Source organism: Procambarus clarkii, chromosome 47 (genome assembly GCF_040958095.1).
Source record: "Procambarus clarkii isolate CNS0578487 chromosome 47, FALCON_Pclarkii_2.0, whole genome shotgun sequence".
In the NCBI taxonomy this organism is placed as follows: domain Eukaryota; kingdom Metazoa; phylum Arthropoda; class Malacostraca; order Decapoda; family Cambaridae; genus Procambarus; species Procambarus clarkii.
In genome coordinates, this window is record NC_091196.1 from 32,882,626 (window position 1) to 32,908,991 (window position 26,366).

The 26,366-nt window shown below is 48.2% G+C and overlaps 1 protein-coding gene across 15 annotated transcripts in view; it reads right to left on the reverse strand.

Annotated features, from left to right (window-relative positions):
• LOC123762900 (single-stranded DNA-binding protein 3) overlaps nt 1–26,366 on the reverse strand; it is an 871,787-nt gene that overhangs the window by 379,162 nt on the left and 466,259 nt on the right. For all 15 annotated transcript variants that reach the window (XR_011222292.1, XR_011222291.1, XR_011222293.1 and 12 more), the window contains one exon: nt 16,430–16,477. Coding sequence is in view for 12 of the 15 variants with exons in the window: in XM_069302207.1 (XP_069158308.1) it covers nt 16,430–16,477 (48 nt within the window). In the remaining 3 variants the exon portion in view is untranslated. The remainder of the gene's footprint in view (nt 1–16,429; nt 16,478–26,366) is intronic.

A 26,366-nucleotide genomic window follows, 5' to 3' on the forward strand; every position in this document is an offset into this window, starting at 1 on the left:
TTCCACCATTGACAGCACCTGCCTCTCCTGACAACTTCCACTATTGACACCACCTGCCTCTACTGACAACTTCCACCATTGACACCACCTGCCTCTCCTGACAACTTCCACTATTGACACCACCTGCCTCTCCTGACAACTTCCACTATTGACACCACCTACCTCTACTGACAACTTCCACCATTGACACCACCTGCCTCTCCTGACAACTTCCACTATTGACACCACCTAACTCACCTGACAACTTCCACCATTGACACCACCTGCCTTTCCTGACAACTTCCACCATTGACACCACCTACCTCACCTGACAACTTCCACCATTGACACCACCTGCCTCTCCTGACAACTTCCACCATTGACACCACCTACCTCTCCTGACAACTTCCACCATTGACACCACCTGCCTTTCCTGACAACTTCCACCATTGACACCACCTACCTCACCTGACAACTTCCACCATTGACACCACCTGCCTCTCCTGACAACTTCCACCATTGACACCACCTACCTCTCCTGACAACTTCCACCATTGACACCACCTGCCTCTCCTGACAACTTCCACCATTGACACCACCTGCCTCTCCTGACAACTTCCACCATTGACACCACCTGCCTCTCCTGACAACTTCCACCATTGACACCACCTGCCTCTCCTGACAACTTCCACCATTGACACCACCTGCCTTTCCTGACAACTTCCACCATTGACACCACCTGCCTCTCTTGACAACTTCCACCATTGACACCACCTACCTCTACTGACAACTTCCACTATTGACACCACCTACCTTTCCTGACAACTTCCACCATTGACACCACCTACCTCACCTGGCAACTTCCACCATTGACACCACCTGCCTCCCCTGACAACTTCCACCATTGACACCACCTGCCTCTCCTGACAACTTCCACTATTGACACCACCTGCCTTTCCTGACAACTTCCACCATTGACACCACCTGCCTCTCCTGACAACTTCCACTATTGACACCACCTGCCTTTCCTGACAACTTCCACCATTGACACCATCTGCCTCTCCTGACAACTTCCACCATTGACACCACCTGCCTTTCCTGACAACTTCCACCATTGACACCACCTGCCTCTCCTGACAACTTCCACCATTGGCACCACCTACCTCACCTGGCAACTTCCACCATTGACACCACCTACCTCTCCTGACAACTTCCACCATTGACACCACCTGCATCTCCTGACAACTTCCACCATTGACACCACCTACCTCACCTGGCAACTTCCACCATTGACACCACCTACTTCTCCTGACAACTTCCACCATTGACACCACCTGCCTCTCCTGACAACTTCCACCATTGACACCACCTACCTCTCCTGACAACTTCCACCATTGACACCACCTACCTCTCCTGACAACTTCCACCATTGACACCACCTGCGTCTCCTGACAACTTCCACCATTGACACCACCTACCTCACCTGGCAACTTCCACCATTGACACCACCTACCTCTCCTGACAACTTCCACCATTGACACCACCTACCTCACCTGGCAACTTCCAGCACTGACATCACATGCCTCTCCTGATGGTTGTGAGGCGACTCCCAAAGCTAAACCTGACCTGACTCCAAAACCATCACATGATTTGGAGCCAGAATCAGGGGAAGAAAGACCAGAAGCAGAGCGAAAAACACCCACAGAAGCAGGAAGACGATGCACAGAGTTAGTCTAGGTGGACATGACCACCACCTCCAATTCTTGGGTCCTTAAAAACCATTAAGGGCCAATTTAGGATATATAGATGATCAATATGCAGAGAACACCTTACCCTAGCAAATCTAGTTCACAAAGTGGCAGCTGCCTGAGAAGCTTCCAAACTCAAAGCTGAATCAATACGGGCAAAGACCCAGTGAGAATACGCCTCACAAGACTCAGGGTCATGAGTGTCACTAACCAAATAGATAGCTTGGCACAGGCAGAAAGAATGATAATTGTCAGGTAGCACAGACGAACACAAGACAAAATTAAAGGATAACCAGCACTTAGCTACAGCAGAGGGTTTGCCCATGACTGGAGGACCAGAGCACTACTGGTAGAACTGTCCAACATAATATCAGCAACAGAACTGACTGGTAATGGAAGCAAGCTGTCGGCTGGGGCCAGGCCAGCTGCTGGTAATGATCAGTACTAACTAATTTTATGCTAGTTTGAGTTAATCCCTCACTCTGTGTAAATCATTTGCAAAATCATTTGACTGTTTTGAAGATTTATTTTTTGTGAACACTCCAGTTATCTATAAAACTTCGTGACTATCTGGATGTTTTCCTGATGGGGTGGTAAATTGTTATATTCATACTCCTGTTTGTCTCTAGACTTGAGGAGAAACCCAAAACACTTCTTCTCACATGGAAAATCTAGACAAAAAACCAGCGTTGAATGTAATGAAATGCCATTTTCTATGGGAGTTCCGGAGGCTCCCCGGAGCTTACCAGGCTGATATGCTAAAGTCAGACTTTGGCATCAGTCATGTGTACGGAGTTCCTCCTCTAGAGAGGCAAGGGAAGCAATGGCCTATAGAGACCCCCCGTGTGGCTGGAAGCATTCTATGTCTGCCATCGACTGGGTTAGGCACCCAGAAAGGTAGGCGTCCCAAAACAAACCCCTATTCAGGTGAAAATGGCAACCAAAAACCGAACGAGTGGACAGAACTCCCCAAACAAAAATGAGCAAACTAGTATGACGTCACCCGTCATCGTGCTGGTGTCTGCGCAGCTCCCCCTCCCTGGGAGGAGGAAAGTGTAGCCCCAGACCTACCACGCAGGCGATCCACACCCCAGTTCTGAGGCTGGATGTCAAAACACGCGAAAAACCGCCAACCAGAGGGAGGGAGGGAATCCGGGGAGCCTCCGGGACTCACCCAGAAAAAGGCGTTTCATTATATTCAACACTGGTTTTCTGGGGGGAGCCCCTATGGCTCCCCGGAGCTAACTACCCACAGAGGAAAAGAATAGGGACAGAACCGGGAGGCGGTCGCCACACACTACTCAACCCGAAGTCGAGACAACAGGTCGCATCCGCCGACCCAAAGCGACACAGGCCCGACTGGGCCCAGGAACGTGTACAAGGTAACGAGCAGCCAAGGACCCTACTCGACCGCCAAATTCCCTGTGCCCGAGTGTCCTCCCAGGACACAATACCAAAGACGGCGGCAAGAGCCGCGAACTTGCAGACGTCATGGGCACGGAGATAGACCGCAGGTTGGCAAGCCGCAAGAACCCCCGCGGACGACCTGGGAGACCCGCACCCTGGAACAGGGAAGAAGGGAACCGGAGCAACCCAAAGCGCGTTCACGGACCCAGAAGCCGTGATGTGCCAATAACTGCGGAGAGCCTCAACTGGACAAAAGCAAAATGCACCCCCGGCCCAACCAACCAATCATCAACAACCCAGGGACCCCTCCGGAAAGCAGCAGTCTCATTCTTCGCCAGAAAAGAAGGAGAAGGCAGCAGACGACCAAACCGATCACCAAAGGAGCAGAAACCCCTGCGAAGGAGGAGAGCATGAAGCTCACCTACCCAACCCCCAGAGGCCAATGCCAACTGGAAAAGAGCCATCGAAAAACAAACTGGAACCGAAGGGGCCCCAAGAAAACAAGGAAAAGAAAGAAAAGAGAGCACTCTGTCCAATGACCAGGATGGCTCAAGCGGCGCAAGAAAAGGCCGGAGGTGAAACAAGCACGAGACAGCTTACGAATGGCGCAGATGAAAGTCCGAAAGCAAGCCAAAGCGGCTCCGCTAGCGGCGCATAAAATGAGGCGTCAGTATGTGGCAAGTCGACGGCCCCCAACCCCCAACAGAAAAGCAAAGTCGACGCCAACAAACGCAGCCACCAAAGAAGAGACAGAAGGAAAAGGAAGGACTGCCAAAACACCCCATACTGATGCCAAGAAGCACATAGGTGGGACACCAACAACAAAGTCACTTGACCACCATACTACTTGTGAAGGAGGAAATGTATATGTTTATCTCTCAGAATGCTTGGTAATATGTTTATTGTTTGTGATGCGTGTCTATGTATGTATTAACACGATGTACTGAACGGGGTGAGAATAGCTTGAGCTACCTCTTCCCTTTGTGTGAATTTTACATCAATAAACTTATTTCAATTTCAATTGACCACCAACGGACACGAGATACCCGAGGCAGAAAGTAAGCAGCCCTGCCAAGGGTCATCCGAGCCTAGGAAGAGGCGGAGCCGTAGGAAGATCTCGGGTGCGACCTCCAAGGACGCAGAGCCGGAAGCCCAAGCCGGCAAGAAGATGGAACGTCTGCCGAACAGAAAACTCCCAACACGAGCAAGCTCGCCAGGGGATCAGAAACCACGGGTCCGCCGCGAGACACCAGAGAAAGGACATCGCAAGACCCTGAAAAAAACAACAGGCAGGGCAAGCCAGGAAAACAGGAACCCAAACCCGGCAACAGGAAGGCCAAAAGGCGCAAACAAAACACACAACAGTGTGAAGGAGGAAATGTGAAAAAGACCAGCAGAAACGCCCCAGCACCATGTCATAAATGTCATGTTATGGAATGTGGAATAGGAGAACATAGACCCCACACAACCTATATATTATGTGAGAAATCTTTAAAGAATTCTGATAAAGAAAGAGATCTAGGAGTGGTTCTAGATAGAAAACTATCACCTGAGGACCACATAAAGAATATTGTGCAAGGAGCCTATGCTATGCTTTCTAACTTCAGAATTGCATTTAAATACATGGATGGCGATATACTAAAGAAATTGTTCATGACTTTTGTTAGGCCAAAGCTAGAATATGCAGCTGTTGTGTGGTGCCCATATCTTAAGAAGCACATCAACAACTGGAAAAGGTGCAAAGACATGCTACTAAGTGGCTCCCAGAACTGAAGGGCAAGAGCTATGAGGAGAGGTTAGAAGCATTAAATATGCCAAAACTAGAAGACAGAAGAAAAAGAGGTGATATGATCACTACATACAAAATAGTTACAGGAATTGATAAAATCGACAGGGAAGACTTCCTGAGACCTGGAATTTCAAGAACAAGAGGTCATAGATTTAAACTAGCTAAACACAGATGCCGAAGAAATATAAGAAAATTCACCTTCGCAAATAGAGTGGTAGACGGTTGGAACAAGTTAAGTGAGAAGGTGGTGGAGGCCAAGACCGTCAGTAGTTTCAAAGCGTTATATGACAAAGAGTGCTGGGAAGACGGGACACCACGAGCGTAGCTCTCATCCTGTAACTACACTTAGGTAATTACACTTAGGTAATTACCAGCGGCCAGGGACAAGAGTGAAGCAGGAAGACAAAAGGAATGCATGAGGAAGGGAAGTGGCGGAGGCCAACCCCACACCCAGCGTACAGTGCAGATAAGAGCCCAGTAGGCTCCTGAAGTTGAACAGAAGCGAATGATAGGCGAGGGGCAAGACAAAGAGTCAAAGCTCAACCCCAGCTAGCTCAACTAGGCAAGGACAACAAGGTTAGGACAGAGAATCCTAGGAACATGGAAAAATCAAGCCTGTCACAGCAAGACCGGCAAGGAAGGAGGGCCCCAGAAAAATCAAGGGAACAAAAAACCCAAACAAGGAAGACAAGGGCTGAACAAAACGCCACAACCATACTCCCACACGCAGCCGCAGGACCAAAACCGCACCAAAACATCACCACATTCCCAGAGGAAGTGACAGGGTAGATAAAGATAAACTGTAACACAGGTGACACACAAACAAGGGGACACAGGTGGAAACCGAGTACCCAACCGAACCACAGGAACGTTAGAAGAAACGTTTGCAGTGTCACAGGTAACAGATGGAACACATGAGGCAGCAACGACGCACATGAGGCAGCGACAAGGCACATTAGGCAGCCTATACCTGGGCTGACCCCATACACAGTTCCAAGTAAGAGACGAGAGACCCCAGGAGGCTCAGAATCCCGGCACGTCAGTCGAATGACAGGTGAGCCAGAGCCCAACCCCGCAAGCACAATTAGGCGAGCACAATGAGACGAGCACATAACACCCTCGACACAGGAAAATGTACCACCGAACAGGCACCTCCACCATTGCACCGTGGAACAAGGTGGAGGCTGAGCCCCAAACTCAAGCATGGTTGGACACGCATAGGAGAGGGGCAGGATGAGTACAGTCAAGAGCCGCCTCGTATGGGCTAAGAGGTCTCCTGCAGTCACCTGTGAACCGAGGAAGGAATCGGGCGGTGAGAACAAGAGCTGCCACATATGGGCCAATAGCCCCGCAGCAGGCACCTCGGTTTGTATGTTCTACGTTCTCAAGTACGTATGTACACCCATTCCTACTCCCAAAAAACCAAACAGCGTCAGTACGAAGGAGACGCCAGACCGCACCAACTCACCTGCAGAACATAGGCGCAGAAGGGCCATGACGCAAGCCTATGAAAATGGAGCCACCGGAGGCGGCCAGGGTATCGTGCACCCATAGCCGAGAAAACAGGGAGCACCGCCCGCGGAAGGCAGGCCAGAGCCGCTCATGCCAGAGAAGAGTAGGGGAGCGGCGAAGGAGGCACCCCCCACCCAAAAACGCAGGGAAAAACCCGGTGACCTCCCCATAGCGGCACTCCAGAATACCACCAAGAGCAACGGGGCACAGACTGGAGAATGATAAGGGCAAGAGGCGAAGCCCCCAAGAGAAAATGGATGCAGAACACCAGCACGTGTGCACACCTCCCTGAACCAAAACAAACTCCCACGGCGCATGCGCAGGACACGAAAGAGAAGTAGCCCAACAAGTTGGGCTACACAGGTCCATCCTACTCCGTCCAACAACAGAGCAGAAAAGTAACCCAACGGGTCGCATCCCGAGCGATTCGTTGAAGAAACAGGCCAACTCATGGAAACAAAAGCCAAAAAGAATGTAGCAACAACCAACCTAGCCGGCTCATGTAAGGAAAACAATGAACTGAATTGGAACCCAAGCGGGCTACCAGTAGCCCAACATGGCGACAAAGAGCCCAACCGGCTACAAGTAGCCCAATCCGGCATCCCGGACCAGAACGGAAGGAAAACGAACAGTGCCGAGACACAGCACAGAGAGAAAAGATAAGAACAAAAGAACGAGAAGGCCAAAAACCCAGAAGATGCCCAGAATAGTACCCACAAGCCCTAGAAAGGACCGGAGGGAAGCCCCACCGAACAACGACAGACGTACCAGTAAAACGGGAAGGAGCAAAACCGTCCCAAACCTTCGAGAACCCATAGAAGCAAACACAAAGGACGAAGGCACAGAAAACCCCAGTCACACCCCGAGACCAAAAGTCATGCCAAAAGTCAAAACCCCAAGAAGAGGGGGACATGACGGAGAAGTCCCGTCCCGGGAAAAAGGGGCGAAGAACGGAGAAAAGCACCCACTGACAGGACGGAAGCAACGGGCATAATGGACAAGGAACCAAGCCCGGGGAGAGACTGATGCCCAAATACTCGTGCAAAGAGGGGGGAAGGAAAAACCCCACTCCACAAAACCGCAAGCCCCGCCCAGAGGGGTAGAAAAACCCCGGCGGGGTCCAACGGGGCCTGAGGCCCCTCACGTCAGCCCCACTCCAGCCAGGGGTGACTCTCACTGTCTCCAGGACTCCGGGGCCTGCCGGGAAACCCCCCGGCAGGCCCCGGGGCCGAGCCGTCCCCCCAAAGCCCCAGCCTCAAGAAAACTGGGGCAGCTGTGAAAAGCACTAAGGAAGGGAGCCCACTGGCGGACTCTTACAGCACGGCACTGGTCGGCTGGACGGCTGAGCGGACAACACACTGGACTTGTGATCCTGTGGTCCCGGGTTCGATCCCGGGCGCCAGCGAGAAACGATGGGCAGAGTTTCTTTCACCCTATGCCCCTGTTACCTAGCAGTAAATAGGTACCTGGGTGTTAGTCAGCTGTCACGGGCTGCTTCCTGGGGGGTGGAGGCCTAGTCAAGGACCGGGCCGCGGGGACACTAAAAAAGCCCCGAAATCAACTCAAGATAACGGCTGGAGGAAACAGGCTCGAATGCCCCTGTCCCTACCCCGGAAGGGGAAGTCCCAGAGACCAACAGAGTCTCAAAACCATGGAAGCCCCGCCCCCGAACCCACAGACGGTAAAAACCCCGATTGAGGGAGGAAGGGGGGGACCTGACAAGACCACCAACTAAAACGGGGCAGCCTCGGAGCTTCCAGGGAGTAAACAACTAGCGCGTTGCAACCTAAACCTAATGTGCAACACCCGTGCATCCTGCACCCACATAGTCAGCATAAGACTGGGTAACCAGGTCACAAACAAGCAACAAAACTTGCAGGACCCTGGGCCGAAGGTGTCACCGACCCAACAGGCTGCAGACGGAGGTAAAACAGTGAGAGTCACCCTGAGACAAGGGAGACAAGAGCAACCCTCAAACACGCACAAAGCGAGAGGAGGGGATGGGGGGTACTCTGGGGCCATATCCATCGGGCCCACGCTTCCCCTAGGGGTTTCCCAGGGTCCTGAGCATTTACTATAAGAGGACTCACGCTCAGGTAATCCCAGGCAGGGTACTGCTAACCGGTGCCCATGGCTACCAAACAACGTTCTAAGAGCTGAACCCCCGGGACATGTACACTCACAGGGACCTAGCAGGAGGAACCACCGGAAGAAGGAAGAGAACCCGACACAAAGGGGGAAAAAACCAAGGGCAGAGCCTCCTCCCACCAGGCAGACAAACAAAAAGAAAAAGAAAACCCCGCACGAGTACAGCGTACCCAGGCGGAACAGAGCCGGCCGCTATGATTGGTGAAAACATGCTGCGCAGTACCCTGTGCCCTGCCAGTGCAAACTGCCCCTTACCCTAAGGCGAACAAGGGAGACAGAACCCCCTATCACACAAAGGGCGGCCAAAAACAGAGCAGCAAACGGCCTAGCAGAAGCAGGACCCAAGGAACTTGTGGAAGATAACCCCAAGCCCCAAGGGCAGTACTTACAGGGCACCTAGGGAAGATAACCCTAGGCGCATGCAGCCCGAGTACTGGAGACTCACTTCCAGCTCACGCACCACCAAGAAGACAGACACCACATTCTAGGTACAGTGCTGAAACAACCACTGGAGCCGGAGCACACAACCGGTGCCAATAGCATCAGCCGAAGAACTGGGGTGTGGATCGCCAGCGTGGTAGGTTTGGGGCTACCCCTTACCCTTCACTGCAAATATCCTGCGCAGACAGTGGCACGATGACGGGTGACGTCATACTAGTTTGCTCGTTTTTGTTTGGGAAGTTCTATCCACTTGTTCGGTTTTTGGTTGCAATTTTCACCAGAATAGGGGTTTGTTTTGGGACGCCTACCTTTCTGGGTGCCTAACCCAGTCGACGGCAGACACAGAATGCTTCCAACCACACGGGAGTTTCTATACGCCATTGCTCCCCTTGCCTCTCTAGAGGGGGCCAGGTTCTGGCTCGTGGTCCCCAGTAGGCCCATAAGAACTCCGTACACATGACTGATGCCAAAGTCTGACATTAACATATCAGCCTGGTAAGCTCCGGGGAGCCGTAGGGGGCTCCCCCCCAGAAAAAACTACATCTGGCCCTTGCGCATGGGAGATGAAACTTTCACCGATTTTTTTTTTTTTTTTTTTTTTTTTTGCAGGGATATTCCTGCGCAGGCCTTAAGCCTCTGGCTGGCCCACTAAGTGTTGCTTGTTTCTGTTTTACTTGGGCGGAGTATGAGTATTTATCACTCGTATGGTCACTTCAGTAAGATTTTGTCATATGTGTTTAACAACTTCTTCTGCTCTGTTGAATCTGAGTTGAAATCTTAATGGGTTTGTAACTGTGCACTGTGATAGATAATGTTCCAGTGGTCTGTCGGGCATTTCTCCACAGTGCTGACATTTCCTCTTATCTTCCAGAACCTGTAAGCCTATTTCCCATGCCATGGGTATCCAAGCCTGATACGATGTAAGTGTACTTCTGATGCTCTACTGCTCCCTTTCATCAAACTAAGTGATTCGTAGTTGGTTGAATTCGTGGTTGGAAGCATTCTATGTCTGCCATCAACCGGATCAGGCACCCAGAAAGGTAAGCATCCCAAAACAAATCCCTATTCTGGTTAAGAAATTGCTACTGAGAAACGAACTAGTGGACAGAACTCCCCAAACAAAAACGAGCATGACATCACTACGTCGCCGCTCTACAGTCTACGCAGATTCCACCTCCCCGGGAGGGTGAAGGAGCCCCGGACCCTTCGCGCCTGCTATCCACGACCCCCAGTTCTGAGGCTAGATATAAAAAACATGCGTAAAAAATGCCGACCGGAGGGAGAGAGGGTTGCTGGGGAGCCTCCAGGTCTCGCCCAGAAAATGGCGTTTCATTACATTCAATGCTGGTTTTCTCGGGGGAACCCCCATCGGCTCCCCAGAGATACTTACTAAAAGATGAAAACGAGAGGGACTTAACCGGGAGGCGATCGTTGCCTGCTCCTCAACGCGAAGCTGAGACAACTGGCTGCAACGGCCGACCCAAAGCGACACAAGCCCGCCGAGGCCCAGGAACATTAACTATGTAACGTGCAGCTAGGACCCTGTTCGACCGCCAAAAACCACGTGCCCTAATGTCAGCTTAAGACATGTTGCCAAAGACAGCAGCAAACTTATGAATATCGTGGGCACAGGGATAAACCGCAGGCTGGCTGGACCGAATAATCCTGTGGACGACCTGAGAGACTCGCACCCTGGAACAGGGATGAACGGAAACTGGATCAACCCAAAGCTTCTGTGTCCCCGGACACGGAAGCCATGGCGCGCAAATAATGGTGGAGAGCCACAACTGGACACAACATATAATGCACCCCCGGTCTGACCAACCAAGCATCAACATCCCAAGGACCCCTCCGGAAATCAGCCGTCTCATTCCTCGCTAGAAAAGAAGGAGACAGCTGCAAGCAAACAAACCTATCACAAGGACCAAAAGAGCATGAAGCTCCCCAACCCAACAACCCAGAGGCCAATCCCAACAGGTATAGAGCATTGGAAAAACAATCAAAACTGAAGGGAGCCACAACAAACTGAGGAGAAGAGAAAAAAGAAAGCACCCAATCCAAGGACCAGGACGGCTCAAACGGAGCATGAGCAGGCTGGAGGTGAAACAACACACTAGACAGCTTGCGAAAAGGCGCCGAAGTAACATCAACATCGACAGCAAGCTGTACCTGCTCCGCCAGCGCCACACGATACAAAACGGCAGTACGGTATTAGGCATAAGATGACATTCCTGAAACATCCATGAGAGAAATGACAAGACAACCCGAACCAAGAGCGAAGAATACCTATGAATCAAGAGAAAGAGACGAAAGGACCGCCAGGAAACTTCATACTGCCGCCGAGACGAAGCCCGCAGGTGGGAGACCATCAAGGATGCCACCTGATCACCATACAGATGGCGATAAACCCGAGTCAAAAAGACCTAACATTAAAGACTTGAGGAGAAGACTGAACCAGTCATGTGATGGACTGAACTGATCTGCTGAAAGAGGCAGAGACGCGGGAAAACCTCCGGGTTCGGACACCGAAAGCAGCTTCTGAAACCAAGGCTGGGCCGGCTATCATGGGGCCAAGAGGATTACTCTCCCCTGTTAAGTCTCTATGCGAGCCAGGACCTGGAGCAACAGCTGAACTGGGGCGGGAAAAAGAGGTACAGGAACCCCCACCTCGACCAGTCCTGCCGAAAGGCATCGACCCTGACAGCGTTGCAGTCGGGGAAGGGCGCTACATGAACCGGAAGACGCCTTGACCACACCGGCGCGAAGAGGTTCACATCCAGGTGCCCGAACATCTGGCAGAGTCAACTGAAGGAGTCAGTGTCGACCATCCATTCCGTGGACAGGGGAACGAACGGAGACAGGCTGTCTGCCAGAACGTTGGACACCCCCCAAACGTGAACCACCAGGAGAGTCAAACCCCGAGAACTCAGCAGACGAGTCACCTCGAAGCGATCAACCCCAGAGAGGCCAAGGACTACATCGAACCCCCGTGATTCAGACAATGAACCACAGGGGAGCAGTCCGAATGGAGCTGGACCATCGATCCATGGGCGACCCGAACCCAGCGATGGGAATACCACACCGCCGCGAACTCCCGCACCGTGCTGTGGGCTCAATGGAAGGACGAACCCCACCACCCCTGGCCGGCCTGGTGAGCATTGGTCATAAAGCCCCAGCCCAGAGACGGGTAGATCATCATGGCAAAATTCAGGCTCCCGCACAAACCCTCGAGCAACCGCCGAGTGACTCAGGAGCCCCCAAAAACAGGCAAAAGAGGGACCGCAGCCAAAGGAGAAGCAAGGAAGCAGTCCAAGAGTCCCAAAAAGAACCCAGCCAAGTCCAAACCTTGGAGGGAACCAACTGGGACTTCCTCCAGTTCACCAAGAACCCGAACCCGGCAAGCTGGGAAAGAACTAAATTCCTGGTGAGCAGACAAGCGGACCAGCTGGGAGCTCAGAGCAGCCAGTCATCGAGGTAGGCCAGCACCTGAACATCTAAGAGACGCAGACGGGCCACCACGACCTGAGTAAAGCGCATGAAAATGTGAGGTGCCAGGTTCAACCCAAACAAGAGGAAACAAAAGTTGTAACTCTGACGCCCCACAACAAAGCTGAGCCAGTCCCTGAACCTCGGATGAATCGGGACGTGCCAATACGCATCCCGAAGGTCCAGAGGACACCATTCAAACACCCGGCTCCAACAGAAGCCAGACCTGGGGTAGTAGTCTTCCGAAAGGAGGGGCAATGAACCCAGGGGCTCAGAAGGGACAAGTTCAGAATGAACCGCAGGTCTGCACAGTTCTGTTTCAGGACTGGGAACAGACAGGAAACCCATCTGAGAGACATCATCGTTTCAACCACTCCCAAGCGCACCCACTCCAAAATGACCCGACAGAGCGCCGGAGAAGAGGCCTGCCCCGCGAGCCCCGAGCCCCCCAAAGCAGGCGGGGCTACCCTACATCACCGCAGGCCGTCGGAAACAACCCGAAAGGCCCACAAATCATGGGACCCGGCATGAGCGAACAGATCAAGCCTCCCCCCATTGCCCTCATCAATGGGACGAACCACAAAAGGGCCGACACCCCTTACGAGAACCCAAGCTCCGCACAAAGCGTACACCACGCCGACCAGACAAAGACGGGACTGAAGGCAGCGCCGGCTCTGAAACTGGCACCAATGACCTACCACGACGAACAGAACCCCAAGCCCTGGCACGACCCCTCTGAGAAGGCCTACCCCGGGACCTCCGGAGAACCAACAAGTCAGACATCGAATGACAGCTAGCCTTAGTCGCCTGCAGATACATTCTGAGCCACTGCAGAATCAGCAAACAGCAAGGGACAAAAGGGGGAAGATATTCTAAGAGCCAGGACCCAAGCAGATTCCAAGGAGGAAGCAAGCACCGCCTGCCGATACGCAAGTCGGGAGGCATAAAAAAGTGACAGTGAATCCCGCAGGATTGGCGCAAACAGCTTCAACAAGGCCGACGATGCACGCGCCACTGAGCCCATGGAGCTAGACCCAGGAACAGCCCCAAGCACCTTCACATCCTCCTCAAGCCTCAAAGCAATAACGGGACAGTCCGCCAGCCAGGACGACTCCGGAACCTCGTAACAAATCCAGTAGGGAAACGAAGACCCAAACCTGAACGTAGACGGATCCATAATACTGCAGAGGCATAATCTGGGTCGCACAGGAGGTAAGCCGCACTGGCCTCCCGCACCACAGGAGGCGGGAAGCAGAAAACCTCCGCAAAGACGGGACCGAAGAACATGAAGGGACACGGCACTAAACCAGGGGAGGGGCAGACACCAAATCTAATTCGTACACAGACGGAGGTAGGGAAGAAAACCCCACTCCTTGTAACAGTAAACCCCGCTCAGTGGGCAGAAAACTCCAAGGCCCCCAAGTCAGCCCCTCCAGCCACCACATTAGGCCCCGGGACTGAGTCATCTCCCAAATCCAGAAAAAAGGGGGCCCACTGATCAGTTCCAGACGCTTCGGCAGGGAGGAAAGACTCAAATGCCTCCATCGCCTATCCGGGAGGGGCATCCCCCGAGAACCCCCCCCTTGTCTCAACTCTATCTAAAACCTTTCCTCGACCCCGAAACCCTCAGACATTTCAGAGCCAGAAGCAGGATTGGGGACCAGACCGAACTACAGCAGGGGAAAGACAAGGAGGGTGCGGACTGAACCAAGGCCGAAGCTACCCACACCCTCCACCCCCAAGTCCAGGTCCCTATAACCAAAACGGGGCAGCCTCAGGGCTTCCGGGTCAGCAACCAACCAACCTATCGCGTTGCAACAACCTAAACCTAACTTGCAACGCCTGCACCACAAGTACCCGAATATTGTCATCAGTAGACTGGGTAAACTAAGTCACCAGCAAGCAACAAAACTCGCAGGACTCTGGATCGAAAGTATCACTGACCCAGCAAGCAGCGTGATGACAGCAAAATCAATGAGAGTCACCTTGAGACAAGGGAACAGAGCAACACTCAAACTTGCATAAAGCGAGGTTGGACTCAGGGGTCACATCCACCGGACCCGTGCATCCCTGTGGAGATTCCCAGGGTCCTGAGACGAAACTCATGCTCAGGGAAACCCAGGCAGGGTACTGCTAACCGGCACCCAAGTCTATCAAAAACATTCTAAGTGCAGACGAGGAGTCACAATAACGTGGCAGAAATAAGTTGACCAAACCACACACTAGAAAGTTAAGGGACGACGACGTTTCGGTCCGTCCTGGACCATTCTCAAGTCGATGATGAATGGTCCAGGACGGACCGAAACGTCGTCATCCCTTCACTTTTTAGTGTGTGGTTCGGTCAACTTTCTAAGTAACTGAACCCCAGGGACGTGTACACTCATGGGGACCTAGCAGGGGGTACCACCAGAACAGAGAAGCATATGCTATATACACCACAACAGGGGCAACAATCAGAGGCAGAGCCCCATACCTGGCAGAAAACAAAAAGAATACGAAAACCTCTGCAAGAGGACAGCGTACCCAGGCAGAACAGAGCCAGCCGCCATGAGAAGTGAAAACTGGCTGCACAGTACCCTGCGTCCCTACAAGAGCAAACTGTCTCTTACCCTAAGGTGAACAAGGATGCCAGAACACCACAGCACATAAAGGTCAGCCGAAAGCCGAGCAGCAAACGACCAAGCAGAGGCAGAACCCAAGGAACTTGTGGAAGGAGGCCCTAAGCCCCAAGGGTAGTACTTACCGGGCACCTAGGGAAGGGAAGCCTAGGCACATGCAGCCCGAGTACTGAAGAATTACTTCTGGCTCGTGCACCCCCCCAATAAGACAGCCACCACACCACACAGGCGCAGAGCTGAGGACCAATTCATGAACTAGAGCACACGACTGCCGCCTAGCACATCAGTCTTAGAACTGAGGTCATGGGTAGCCGGAGCGAAGTTTCTGAGGCTACCCCTTTCCCCTTCCGGGGAGGGGGAAGTTGCGCAGATGGCGGCGCGGCGACGTGGTGACGTCATACTCATTTGTTCCCTGTTGTTTGGGGAGTCCTGTCTACTAGTTCCGCTCTCAGTAGCAATTTTTTAATCAGAATAGGGGTTTGTTTTGGGATGCTTACCTTTCTGGGTGCCTAACACGGTCGATGGCAGACATAGAATACTTCCAACCACATGGGGGTTTCTATAGGCCATTTTTACTCGTGCCTCTCTAAGGGGGACCAGGTTCTGGATCGTGGTTCCAGGTAGGCCTAAGTACTCCATTCACACTGACTGATGCAAATATCTAATATTAGCAATATTAGCCTAGATAGCTTCGGGGGAGCTGACGGAGCTTCCTCCAGAAAAATTTGTGAAATACTAAAGATAAAGAACACTTCTGTTATTAGTGAGCCCCTGAACATACTGAAGACTGACAGCCCAGAACATAAAAAAAAAAAAAAGCTTCAACCAATACAACCAATAACAGGAGCCCATAGATTAGCAAAAAAAAGTTTCATCATGAAATGCATTTAGAAAGAGGAAGGGAGGACAAAATGAGGTTGGCAGGATGAGGGCACCCCTGCTGATAAATACACGTTTTGATACCTAGTTGCAGTGGGATGGGCGAAGGTGTCAGGCAAGGCAACTAGCGATCAGCAAGAGCACTCCTTACCAACTTCACTAGGTAGGGCTTTTGAGCGCAGATAAATTAGCTTCTCTATAGTCAATCAAGTTGAATTGCATATTTTCTCCCCGTTTTCCTTGCAGCAGTATGACTTAACTGATATACAAAAAATCCCTATTCTGCCAGTACAAAATGTCTATGTAGGTCAGCTATACGTCAGTCATTCCTGTCCATAGGAATCAAGTGGTAGAGGTTGGAAAAATTTGCATAATTATAATAAATATCTAAATTATGAATTAAAGTGACAACTGTTACTTACCATCATGCCGCCGTAGGTCCCAGGCGAAGATGAGGAGTAGCTCATAGGCTGTGGAAAGATAATTTTCAATAATTTTATAACTTTCATGACGATCATATATGTTAATTTAATTACAGGTACAATAATACCATACTGGGTTAATTATGTAAAGTAAGGTCATCTTAAATGTGTCTCTTGATCAAAATTAAATAAAATCTTTTAGGTTAAAATTACTTAGTGACTACTGCAGAACCCCCTTTAATAGTCTAAACACCTAAATGGATACAAACAGTAATGAAGACAATTTGACTGTGTTTAGTGTAGGAAGGTGCAACCAAAGTGATACGTGGTTGATCAACACAGATGTTCCTAGCCCCTAAGTGCTTGGCAAATTCACCAAAACACACCTGCTAAATGCTAATTTTATTTAAAAGAATTACAAAGTAAAAGTTGAAAGATTATTAATATTTTGGGTGAAATAAGTTCCAGATTTGTAAATTTTCTAGAACATATAAGTTAACAGGACAAAAGTCTAAAATATGGTAAACTTGGCCAACATTCATAAATTTACTCAATACAGCAGGTCCTTTATATTCATGGGGGGGTATATATTCAGCATACACCCACCATACACATATGACAAAAGAGCAAATATTAATAATGATTGGCTTGTGGAAAATCTAGGGTAAGTTTGCATAAAGAAAATAACCAATGTTGAATCCAATGAAATGCCATTTTCTGGATGAGCCCCAGAGACTCCCTGAAGCTATCAGACTGATACATGCTATATTAGTCTGGAGCATCAGTCAATGGTCTTCTGCCTACCGGGGACCACTAGCCAGAACCTGGGCCCCCCTCAGAGAGGCACAGGAAGCAATTGCCTGTTGAAACCCCCCACATGTTTGAGAGCATTCCGTGTCTGCCATCGAATGGGGTTAGGCACCCAGAAAGGAAGGCGTAACAAAACAAACCCCACCTATTAAGACATTGCAATCAAACACCGAACAGAGACAGATCACCCCAAAAAACATAAGGAAGCAAGCAAACGTCATTCACTGCCAGCACCCCACTTGTCTGAGGAGTCTTTCCCTCCAGTGAGGAGGGGGAGCCCCTGGACCCCTTGTGCCAGCTACTCACCACAGTTCAGAGGCTGAGCATCAAAACGAAACCACCGACCAGAGTGAGGGAGGGAGGGAGGGGTGCCAGGAAGTCTCCGGGGTTCTCCCAGAAAACGGGGTTTCATTACATTCAACGCTGGTTTTCTGTTGGGAGCCCCTCCGGCTTCCTGGAGCCCCATAACCAAAGACTAGTAAAAAAGGGACTTGCCCAGGAGCCACAAGCACATCAACTCGAAGTCGAGACAACTGGCAGCAATCTGCGATCCAAAACTACACATGAATAACCAGGACCAAGAACATTTACCAAATAACGGGCAGCCAGGACCCTGTTCAACCTCCAAAACCCCCGTGCCAGAATGTCAGCCCAAAACATGTTGCCAAGCACGACAGCCAAAGCAACATACTTACGAATGCCATGGGCAAGATGGTAAACCGCAGGCTGCCAAGACTGAATATGAATTGCTCTGCGGGTCGACCTGAGAGACCCAAGCCCTGGAACAGGGAACGAGGAATATCGAGTCAACCCAAACCGCGTCCACAGCCACAGAGGAGGCAGCGCGCAGGTAATGGCGGACAGACATTATGGATCCCACAGCCTCTCCGAGACACAAACCGAAGTTTCACACAATTCCCCATAGGAGTTGTGGAACAAATCTACAAGGGCCATGATGAGGGTTCGAACCTACGTCTGGGATGATCCCAGACACGCCTTAGTCGACTGTGCCACGACATGGTCAAAGAGAATTGTAACCAGGAGTGCTACTGCCCTCCGACGGATCCCGCAGCCTTTTTTCCCCCACAAAACCCCGGTTTGTGTCTCAGAGAAGCTGCAGGATCTGTGTGAGGACAGTAGCATTCCCAGTTAAAATTCTTTTTGACCATGTCGTGGCGCAATCGACTAAGGCACGTCTGGGATCATCCCGGATGTAGGTTCGAACTCTCATCATGGCCCTTATGGATTTGTTCATTTGATGTATCACACAATTGTGATTTCTGTGTACATTTACCTTGGATTTTTGTTCTGTGCATACAAACTCTCAACACACGATCTTTGTGGTTCATTATGGTGCACAGAAATGTAGTTATAACATATATATAATGTAAAAACAGCAAAAACACTGACTGATTTTAGAATATAATATACGTGATACCATATATGAGCTCTATTAGTATAGCGATATTCCACACATTCAACTACTGTATATAAATTTCACAAATTACACACATGGCAACTGGGGTCTGGTAGCTGAAAGGACAGCGTGCAGGACTCGTAATTCTGTGGCCTGGATTCGATTCCCGGACCAGGCAGAAACAAATGAGCAAAGTTTCTTTCACCCTGATGCCCCTGTTACCTAGCAGTAAATACGTACAGTACCTGGGACTTGGACAGTTAAAAAAAAAAAAAAAATTAGTTAAGTAGTTAGTTACAGTTGAGGGGTGGGCCAAAAAAGCTCAACCCCTGCAAGTACAACTAAGTGAATACTCATCATGAATAATATTACAGCAAAAAACCAAAGAAGAAATGAATGAGAGACATTGAAATAATTACGAAAAATTATATCCACGGCAACTGCGGCCCCACGGGGTGACGGGGTCGAGTGTCCCTGAGCACCTCATCACTCAGCACCCATAAATTGCTCAACTTCTTAGCTCCATCACAGCTAAAGTGTGTCACATACAATATTTTATTTTAGTTTCCCATGATCAGAGACCACATTTTAACAATACTGTACAACAATTTTGTTAAATAATTTACTTTTGGCGCATCATGGGGGGTGTCATATTTTAATGCAGTGCAGTGCAGTAATTAATGAGGATAAGTTCAAATTATTTTATTTCTAGTCTGACATGACACTTGAACACGTTTCGTAATAACTTATTACATTTTCAAAGACTTTAGTTTACACACACACAACTATAACCTGCAAACACTAAACAGAGTCCTACTATGCTATAATTTAAACGGCTTTCATTTTGTATACCTGCATTTGGGTGAGGTGATATGTTACAACAGTTTTGGATGAGGTGAAAACAAACTTTCAACACAAGACAGAACACAAAACAATGGGTATAATATTGGGTAAGTTAAAGGGAAGAATGGAAGTAACCGCAGAGGGCCTATTGGCCCATATTTCTTGATGCTTCTATATTGGTGCGGAGTCTTGAAGTGGGTAGAATATAGTTGTGCATTAATTGGCTGTTGATTGCTGGTGTTGACTTCTTGATGTGTAGTGCCTCGCAGATATCAAGCCGCCTGCTATTGCTGTATCTATCGATAATTTCTGTGTTTTTTCTTAATACTTCTCTGGTGATGATCTGGTTGTGGGAAGAGGTTATATGTTCCTTAATGGAGCCCTGTTGCTTATGCATCGTTAATCGCCTGGAAAGAGATGTTGTTGTCTGCCCTATATACTGAGTTCTTTGAGGCTTACAGTCCCCAAGTGGGCATTTGAAGGCATAGACGACATTGGTCTCTTTTAAAGCGTTCTGCTTTGTGTCTGGAGAGTTTCTCATGAGTAGATTGGCCGTTTTTTTGCTTTTATAGTAAATCGTCTATTGTATCTTCTTTTAATTGTATCTTCAATTGTATCATTTAGATTATAGCATAGTAGGACTCTGTTTAGTGTTTGCAGGTTATAGCTGTGTGTGTGTAAACTAAAGTCTTTGAAAATGTAATAAGTTATTACGAAACGTGTTCAAGTGTCGTGTCAGACTAGAAATAAAAATGAATTTTGGAGAATTGATTTTTCAATTACCATCGACAGTGAAAAGAAACAAGAAATATTGAGAAAATTCGTGTTAGAATTATTAATCTTACTTTTTCGGTCATATTTAATAATATATATATACAGTGGAACCTCGATTAACGAGTTTTTCCAGTAACGAGCAAGCCACTCGCAGCAAATATGTCTCTATTGACGAGCTCGCCTCTATTAACGAGCAAAACCACATGGTGCTTCCTAGCATCTCACGGGTTCTCGCAAATTCTCGGACGCCTCCGACGCCAGTGTTGTTGTTGTATCGCACACGACAAGCATCCCTCTGGATTTATTTGAGCTTTTCTTTGGGTTTTTAGTGGTTTTGCGACTACAATTTGTAACACACGATGTCTCCAAAGAAGCTGCTTGCTAAAGACAGTGTTGTCAAGAGGAAGAAAGACACAATTACTGTGGATTTGAAGAAGGAAATTATAGCAAAGCATGAGTGTGGTGTTTGTGTGACTGATCTCACAAGGGAGTATGGCAGGTCTCATCAACAATTTACACATTAGTAAGGGAATGAGGAGGTAAGGGAGGATGCTGCCTCTTCCACTGAGATCAGGGAAGTGTTTGGAATGTTTGAAAAGGTGAACACATTCTTGGAAAAGCTGCCCTGATAAAGCAGTGACAACCCAGTGTGTGAAAATGTTTAATTAATTTATCACTTTGTGATATCACTTTATGAAAGTGTTATCACTTTCGCAGGTATATGTCGCTTGAACGTGACACACTTTTTTCTCTTGAATGCACCCAAACACCGCGCTCAAGCATCATTTGAGCAAATATTTCTATAAAATCCAATTCTTATCCGATCGTCTTGGGGATTGTATACATGTTTGCCATGAAACTTCCGTTTTCTTTAATAACCACATTGCCTATTTGAGAAAACGGCATTGTATTGTATCTTCGTGGTAAGACTATTATATTGTTGACACAACGAGTGTAATCGATGTAGTTTTATATTTGGTGCTGGTCTAATGCATCCTTGTGCGACATTTGAAATGAAATTTGGGTGAAATTCCCAAGAAGAGAGAGTCCGCCTGACTCAGAGGTGGATTCTCCTTCCACACCATAACCCCTCTCCTCCTTCCCACCTCCCCATCGTCTCCCTCCAGGCAGCAACTACTCTTCATAAGGTAAAGTAAATATCAAAACACTACAACAAAACATCTATATTTACATGTGCAGTATTATATTTACATAAAAAAAGTCATACAAGTATGGATGTTTTTGGGAGTGGAACGGATTAAATTTATGTCCTTTATTTTAAATGGGGAAATTTGTTTCTTAAGACGAGTTTTCCAGGTAACGAGCTCGGTGCCAGAGCAAATTTCTTTCCCCAAAGAACAAACAAATTTCATAATATATATATATATTATATATATATATATATATATATATATATATATATATATATATATATATATATATATATATATGAGAAAGCTGCATGAACACGCAAGCCATAGATCACTAAGAACTCTTTGACCCGGCCAGGAGTCGAACCCATCTTGAGGTTATCTTGAGATGATTTCGGGGCTTTTAGTGTCCCCGCGGCCCAGTCCTCGGCCAGGCCTCCACCCCCAGGAAGCAGCTCGTGACAGCTGACTAACACCCAGGTACCTATTTTACTGCTAGGTAACAGGGGGCATCGGGAGAAAGAAACTCTGCCCATTGTTTCTCGCCGACGCCTGGGATCGAACCCAGGACCACAGGATCACAAGTCCTGCGTGCTGTCGGCTCGGCCGACCGGCTCCCTGCCGTCCAGGATCACCCCTAAACGTGACCACCGCACTAATGATCGTCTATAAGGATTGGTCAGTCATGGTGCTTATTAACTAAGCTCCCTGACTGATCAACCCCAGACGACACTCATGGATCCATTTGGGTACGGTTTTTCATCAAATTCTGGCGCATGCACGGGCCGCACTGTGTTTAACATGTTTGAGAAAGCTGCACGAACGCGCAAACAATAGATCACTAAGAACTTTTTGACCCGGCCAGGATTCGAACCATGCCGTCCAGGATCACCCCTAAATGTACACAGTTTACACAGGGAGCAGGAGGCCAGATACAAGGTATCATCTGGGAGAGGAAATTCTTCAGGAGTCAGAGAAAGAAAAAGACTTGGGGGTTGATATCACACCAGACCTATCTCCTGCAGCACATATTAAGAGGATAACATCAGCGGCATATGCCAGGCTGGCCAACATACGAACGGCATTCAGAAACTTGTGTAAAGAATCATTCAGAACTTTGTATACCACATATGTCAGGCCAATCCTGGAGTATGCAGCCCCAGCATGGATTCCATATCTAGTCAAGGATAAGACTAAACTGGAAAAGGTTCAAAGGTTTGCCACCAGACTAGTACCCGAGCTGAGAGGTATGAGCTACGAGGAGAGACTACGGGAATTAAACCTCACTTCGCTGGAAGACAGAAGAGTTAGGGGGGACATGATCACCACATTCAAGATTCTGAAGGGAAATGATAGGGTGTGAGTGGTTGACAAATGGAATGCATTAAGAAGTGATGTGGTGGAGGCTGACTCCATACACAGTTTCAAGTGTAGATATGATAGAGCCCAATAGGCTCAGGAATCTGTACACCTGTTGATTGACGGTTGAGAGGCGGGACCAATGAGCCAGAGCTCAACCCCTGCAAACACAACTAGGTGAGTACAACTAGGTGAGTACAGTACCGTGACCACCACACCAATGATCGTCTATAAGGATTGGTCAGTCCTGGTGCTTATTAACTAAGCTTCCTGACTGATCAACCCTGGACGACACTCATGGATCCATTTGGGTACGGTTTTTCATCAAATTCTGGTGCATGCACGGGCCGCACTGAGTTTAACATGTGTGAGAAAGCTGCATGAACGCGCAAGCCATAGATCACTAAAATGAAAAAATGAACGATGTAACACAAATAGTGACGTGAGAAAAGTGAAAAAGAGTATACATATTTTAGTGCAGTTGCTCGCTCACGAGTAACACTTGTCGGATTTTCGGGTTTGCTGGGGCAGCATGCCTGGCTTTTCGACCTTATATGCATATATCTCTGTAGAGAATTGTATTGTGAACAATTTGATACCAAAATGAGCAATGTAACACGAAAATTGACATGAGAAAACTGAAAAAGAGCACACACGTTTTAGTGCTGTTGAGCACTCATGGGTAACGCTTGGTCGATTTTTGGGTTTATGCGGGTGGCATGTCGGGCTTTTGGATCTTATATGTATGTATATAGCCCTGTAGGAAATTCTATTGCAAACAATTTGATACCAAAATGAATTGACATACAATGAAAATGGAGGTGAGAAAACTGAAAAGAGTATACACACTTTAGTGTGGCTGCACACTCACACAAAACATTCAGCCCACCTTGGGGTAGGCTGGGGCGAGCATGCCGGGAACGAAAGTGTTAACACAAGCGCCTCCTAGAGGGTAATAGTTACACAACCCAAGGGTTAAAGAACACAACAAAGTTGCTGTCACAACTGCAAGAAAAGTGACAGGTTAGATAACAAGAACCTTCCAAACAAGAGATATTATACCAATGATGTTAATTTTTAGCCCTTAAACTGCGCATGGGGTATGAATACGCCTTGAGTAACACGTCCCACTGTGCGCATGGCGTATATATATACGCCATAGGGTGCCAGGCACGATTCAAATGGCCCGCAGCTACACGGGGTTCACATGAGCTTACTCAGGGCTCTTGTAAACAGACACCATGTTTAAAAAAAATAGTGGACAATATTCTCTGGTGTAAGAGCCACAAAACTGTTGGAGCAACTAAGGCTGGCGCACGCAGCATGAGCTGTGGTCACAAGCTGAGCATTTTCAGCTTGTGAGCACAGCAAGCCGAAAAATGTCAAAATAAATATATAACTGCTATATTTAGCAATGACACTATTACAGATGACCCTTGACTGTGATATAAATGACCAGGATTGTGATAATAGCAGCATTGTTGTGATAATTAGCACTGTGGGAGGAATGATGCTGAGGGACGGAGGGAGATAGCATCGTTTACGACTGTGTGATCACGTGTTATTGTCTGCATTCACTATACCAGCTCAGTGGTTCTCTATGGTGAACACAAATGTAGATACTTATATATAATGTGTGTATTAGTGTAATAACAGCAAAAAGATTATGTTGGGAGGAGCTATTTGGGTGACGGAGGTGTCGTCGTCTGCATGACTTGTCTAGCTGGTTAGAGGGTGGCCACTATGATCTTGGGGCACCCTACAAGCTTAGGTGTACAGTTACGGTGCATACAACATGTAGATAATTATATATAATGTGTAATTATATATATAGTGTAATAACACTGCAAACAGTATTGTTGGGGGAGAAATTTAGTACGTGTGACCTTGAATGAGTGACGGAGGCAGCCGCCAGCTGACTGTGTGTAGCAACGTCTCTTAGTGCCTGAACTAACTATATCAGCTTAGTTGTACTGTTGTGTTGAACAAAACATGTAGATACTTATATATAACGTCTGTATATAGTGAATAAAATAAAAAACAGGATGGTGGGAGGAGAAAGTGGGCGAGTGAGGCATTGCTGAGGGAGTGGCAACGAGTGGCTGGCTGGTGTGTGGCGGTCACTCCTCGTTGCTTTTTGACTCACAATACCAACTTAGTAGTTCGTTATGGTGAACAAAACATGCAGATACTTATATATAACCTGTGTATAAAGTGTAATAACAGCAACACTATTTGTTTATTGTTAAATGAACATAATAATTGAATCACTAATATGCACACCATACTTTTGAGTATAGCGATTATTCACCCCTTTTATTATATAAATATATCACAATATACACTATTGAATAATATTACTGCAAAAAAACTAAGAAAAAATCAGAGACATTGAAATAATTAGGTAATAATATCTTTGTGGCAACTCTCACCTGACAGCTCGGGTGATGCTGACCGGGTCTGACGACCGCTCTGTCAACGCCCACATTTTGCCAGACTTCCTCAGCCTATTGCGCCCGAAATATGTCATCTACGATTTTTTTTTTCGCATGCTCAGGGAACACAAATTAACATTTTTAGAAGACGAAATAACTTTTTATAATTTTTTTTTCTTGTGCACAGGGGTGTAAATCTCCTCAGGACCCCTTAGCAGCTTAAGGGTTAAGATATTAGTGATCTCTAGAGTGGAATATTTCTACACCGCCCCATTCAAAGATGAGAAATTGCTAACTTGAAGAGCATGCAAAGAGCATTTACCAGTGGAATCCACTCAATAATACATCTAAATTATTGGGACTGCCTAAAATTTAAAAAATCTAGATTCTCTAGAGTGCAGGCAGGAGTGATACATAATAATCTTCACACATGGAAAATATTAGAATAACTGGTTCTAAATCTGCACACAGACATTAGACCACATATGACCAGAAGACATGGCAGGATGTGCAAAATAGCCCCACTGGATAGCAGAGGTGCAATAGGCATGCTGAGAGAAAACTCAAACAACATCAAAGGCCCAAGACCTTTCAACACTTTTCCCAACACATACGGGACATAACTGGCCAACCTCACAGTGTTCAAAAGATAACTCGACAAGCAACTTCAAAGGATACCTGATCAACCAGGATGTGACTCGTACATCAGGCTTCAAGCAGCCACATCAAACTGCCTGGTATGTCAGACCAACAACCAGAAGGTATGGCCAGAGACTGGGCAGTGGGAACATTAACCCCCAGAATCTTCAACAGGTAGTCAACAAGTAAGGAAATAAATGAGATGTATGCCAAATCCTGTGACATATACACACAAAAACCAGAAATGAATGAAATGAAATGTCTGTTTCTGGGTTAGCCCCAGAGGTTTCCTGAAGCTAGCTTACTGATTAAGTGCTACCCTACTTGTAGTAATCAGTCACAGAGTTCTTGTATGCCTAACAGGAACCACGATCCAGAGCCTGGGCCCCCTCAGTGAGGCGCAGGGAGCAATGGCCCCATGAACACTTTACATGTAAAGTTTGTCATCCTGCCATCGACCAGGGAAGCAAGCAGAAAGGTAGGCAAATCAAAACAGACCACTGCCTGGT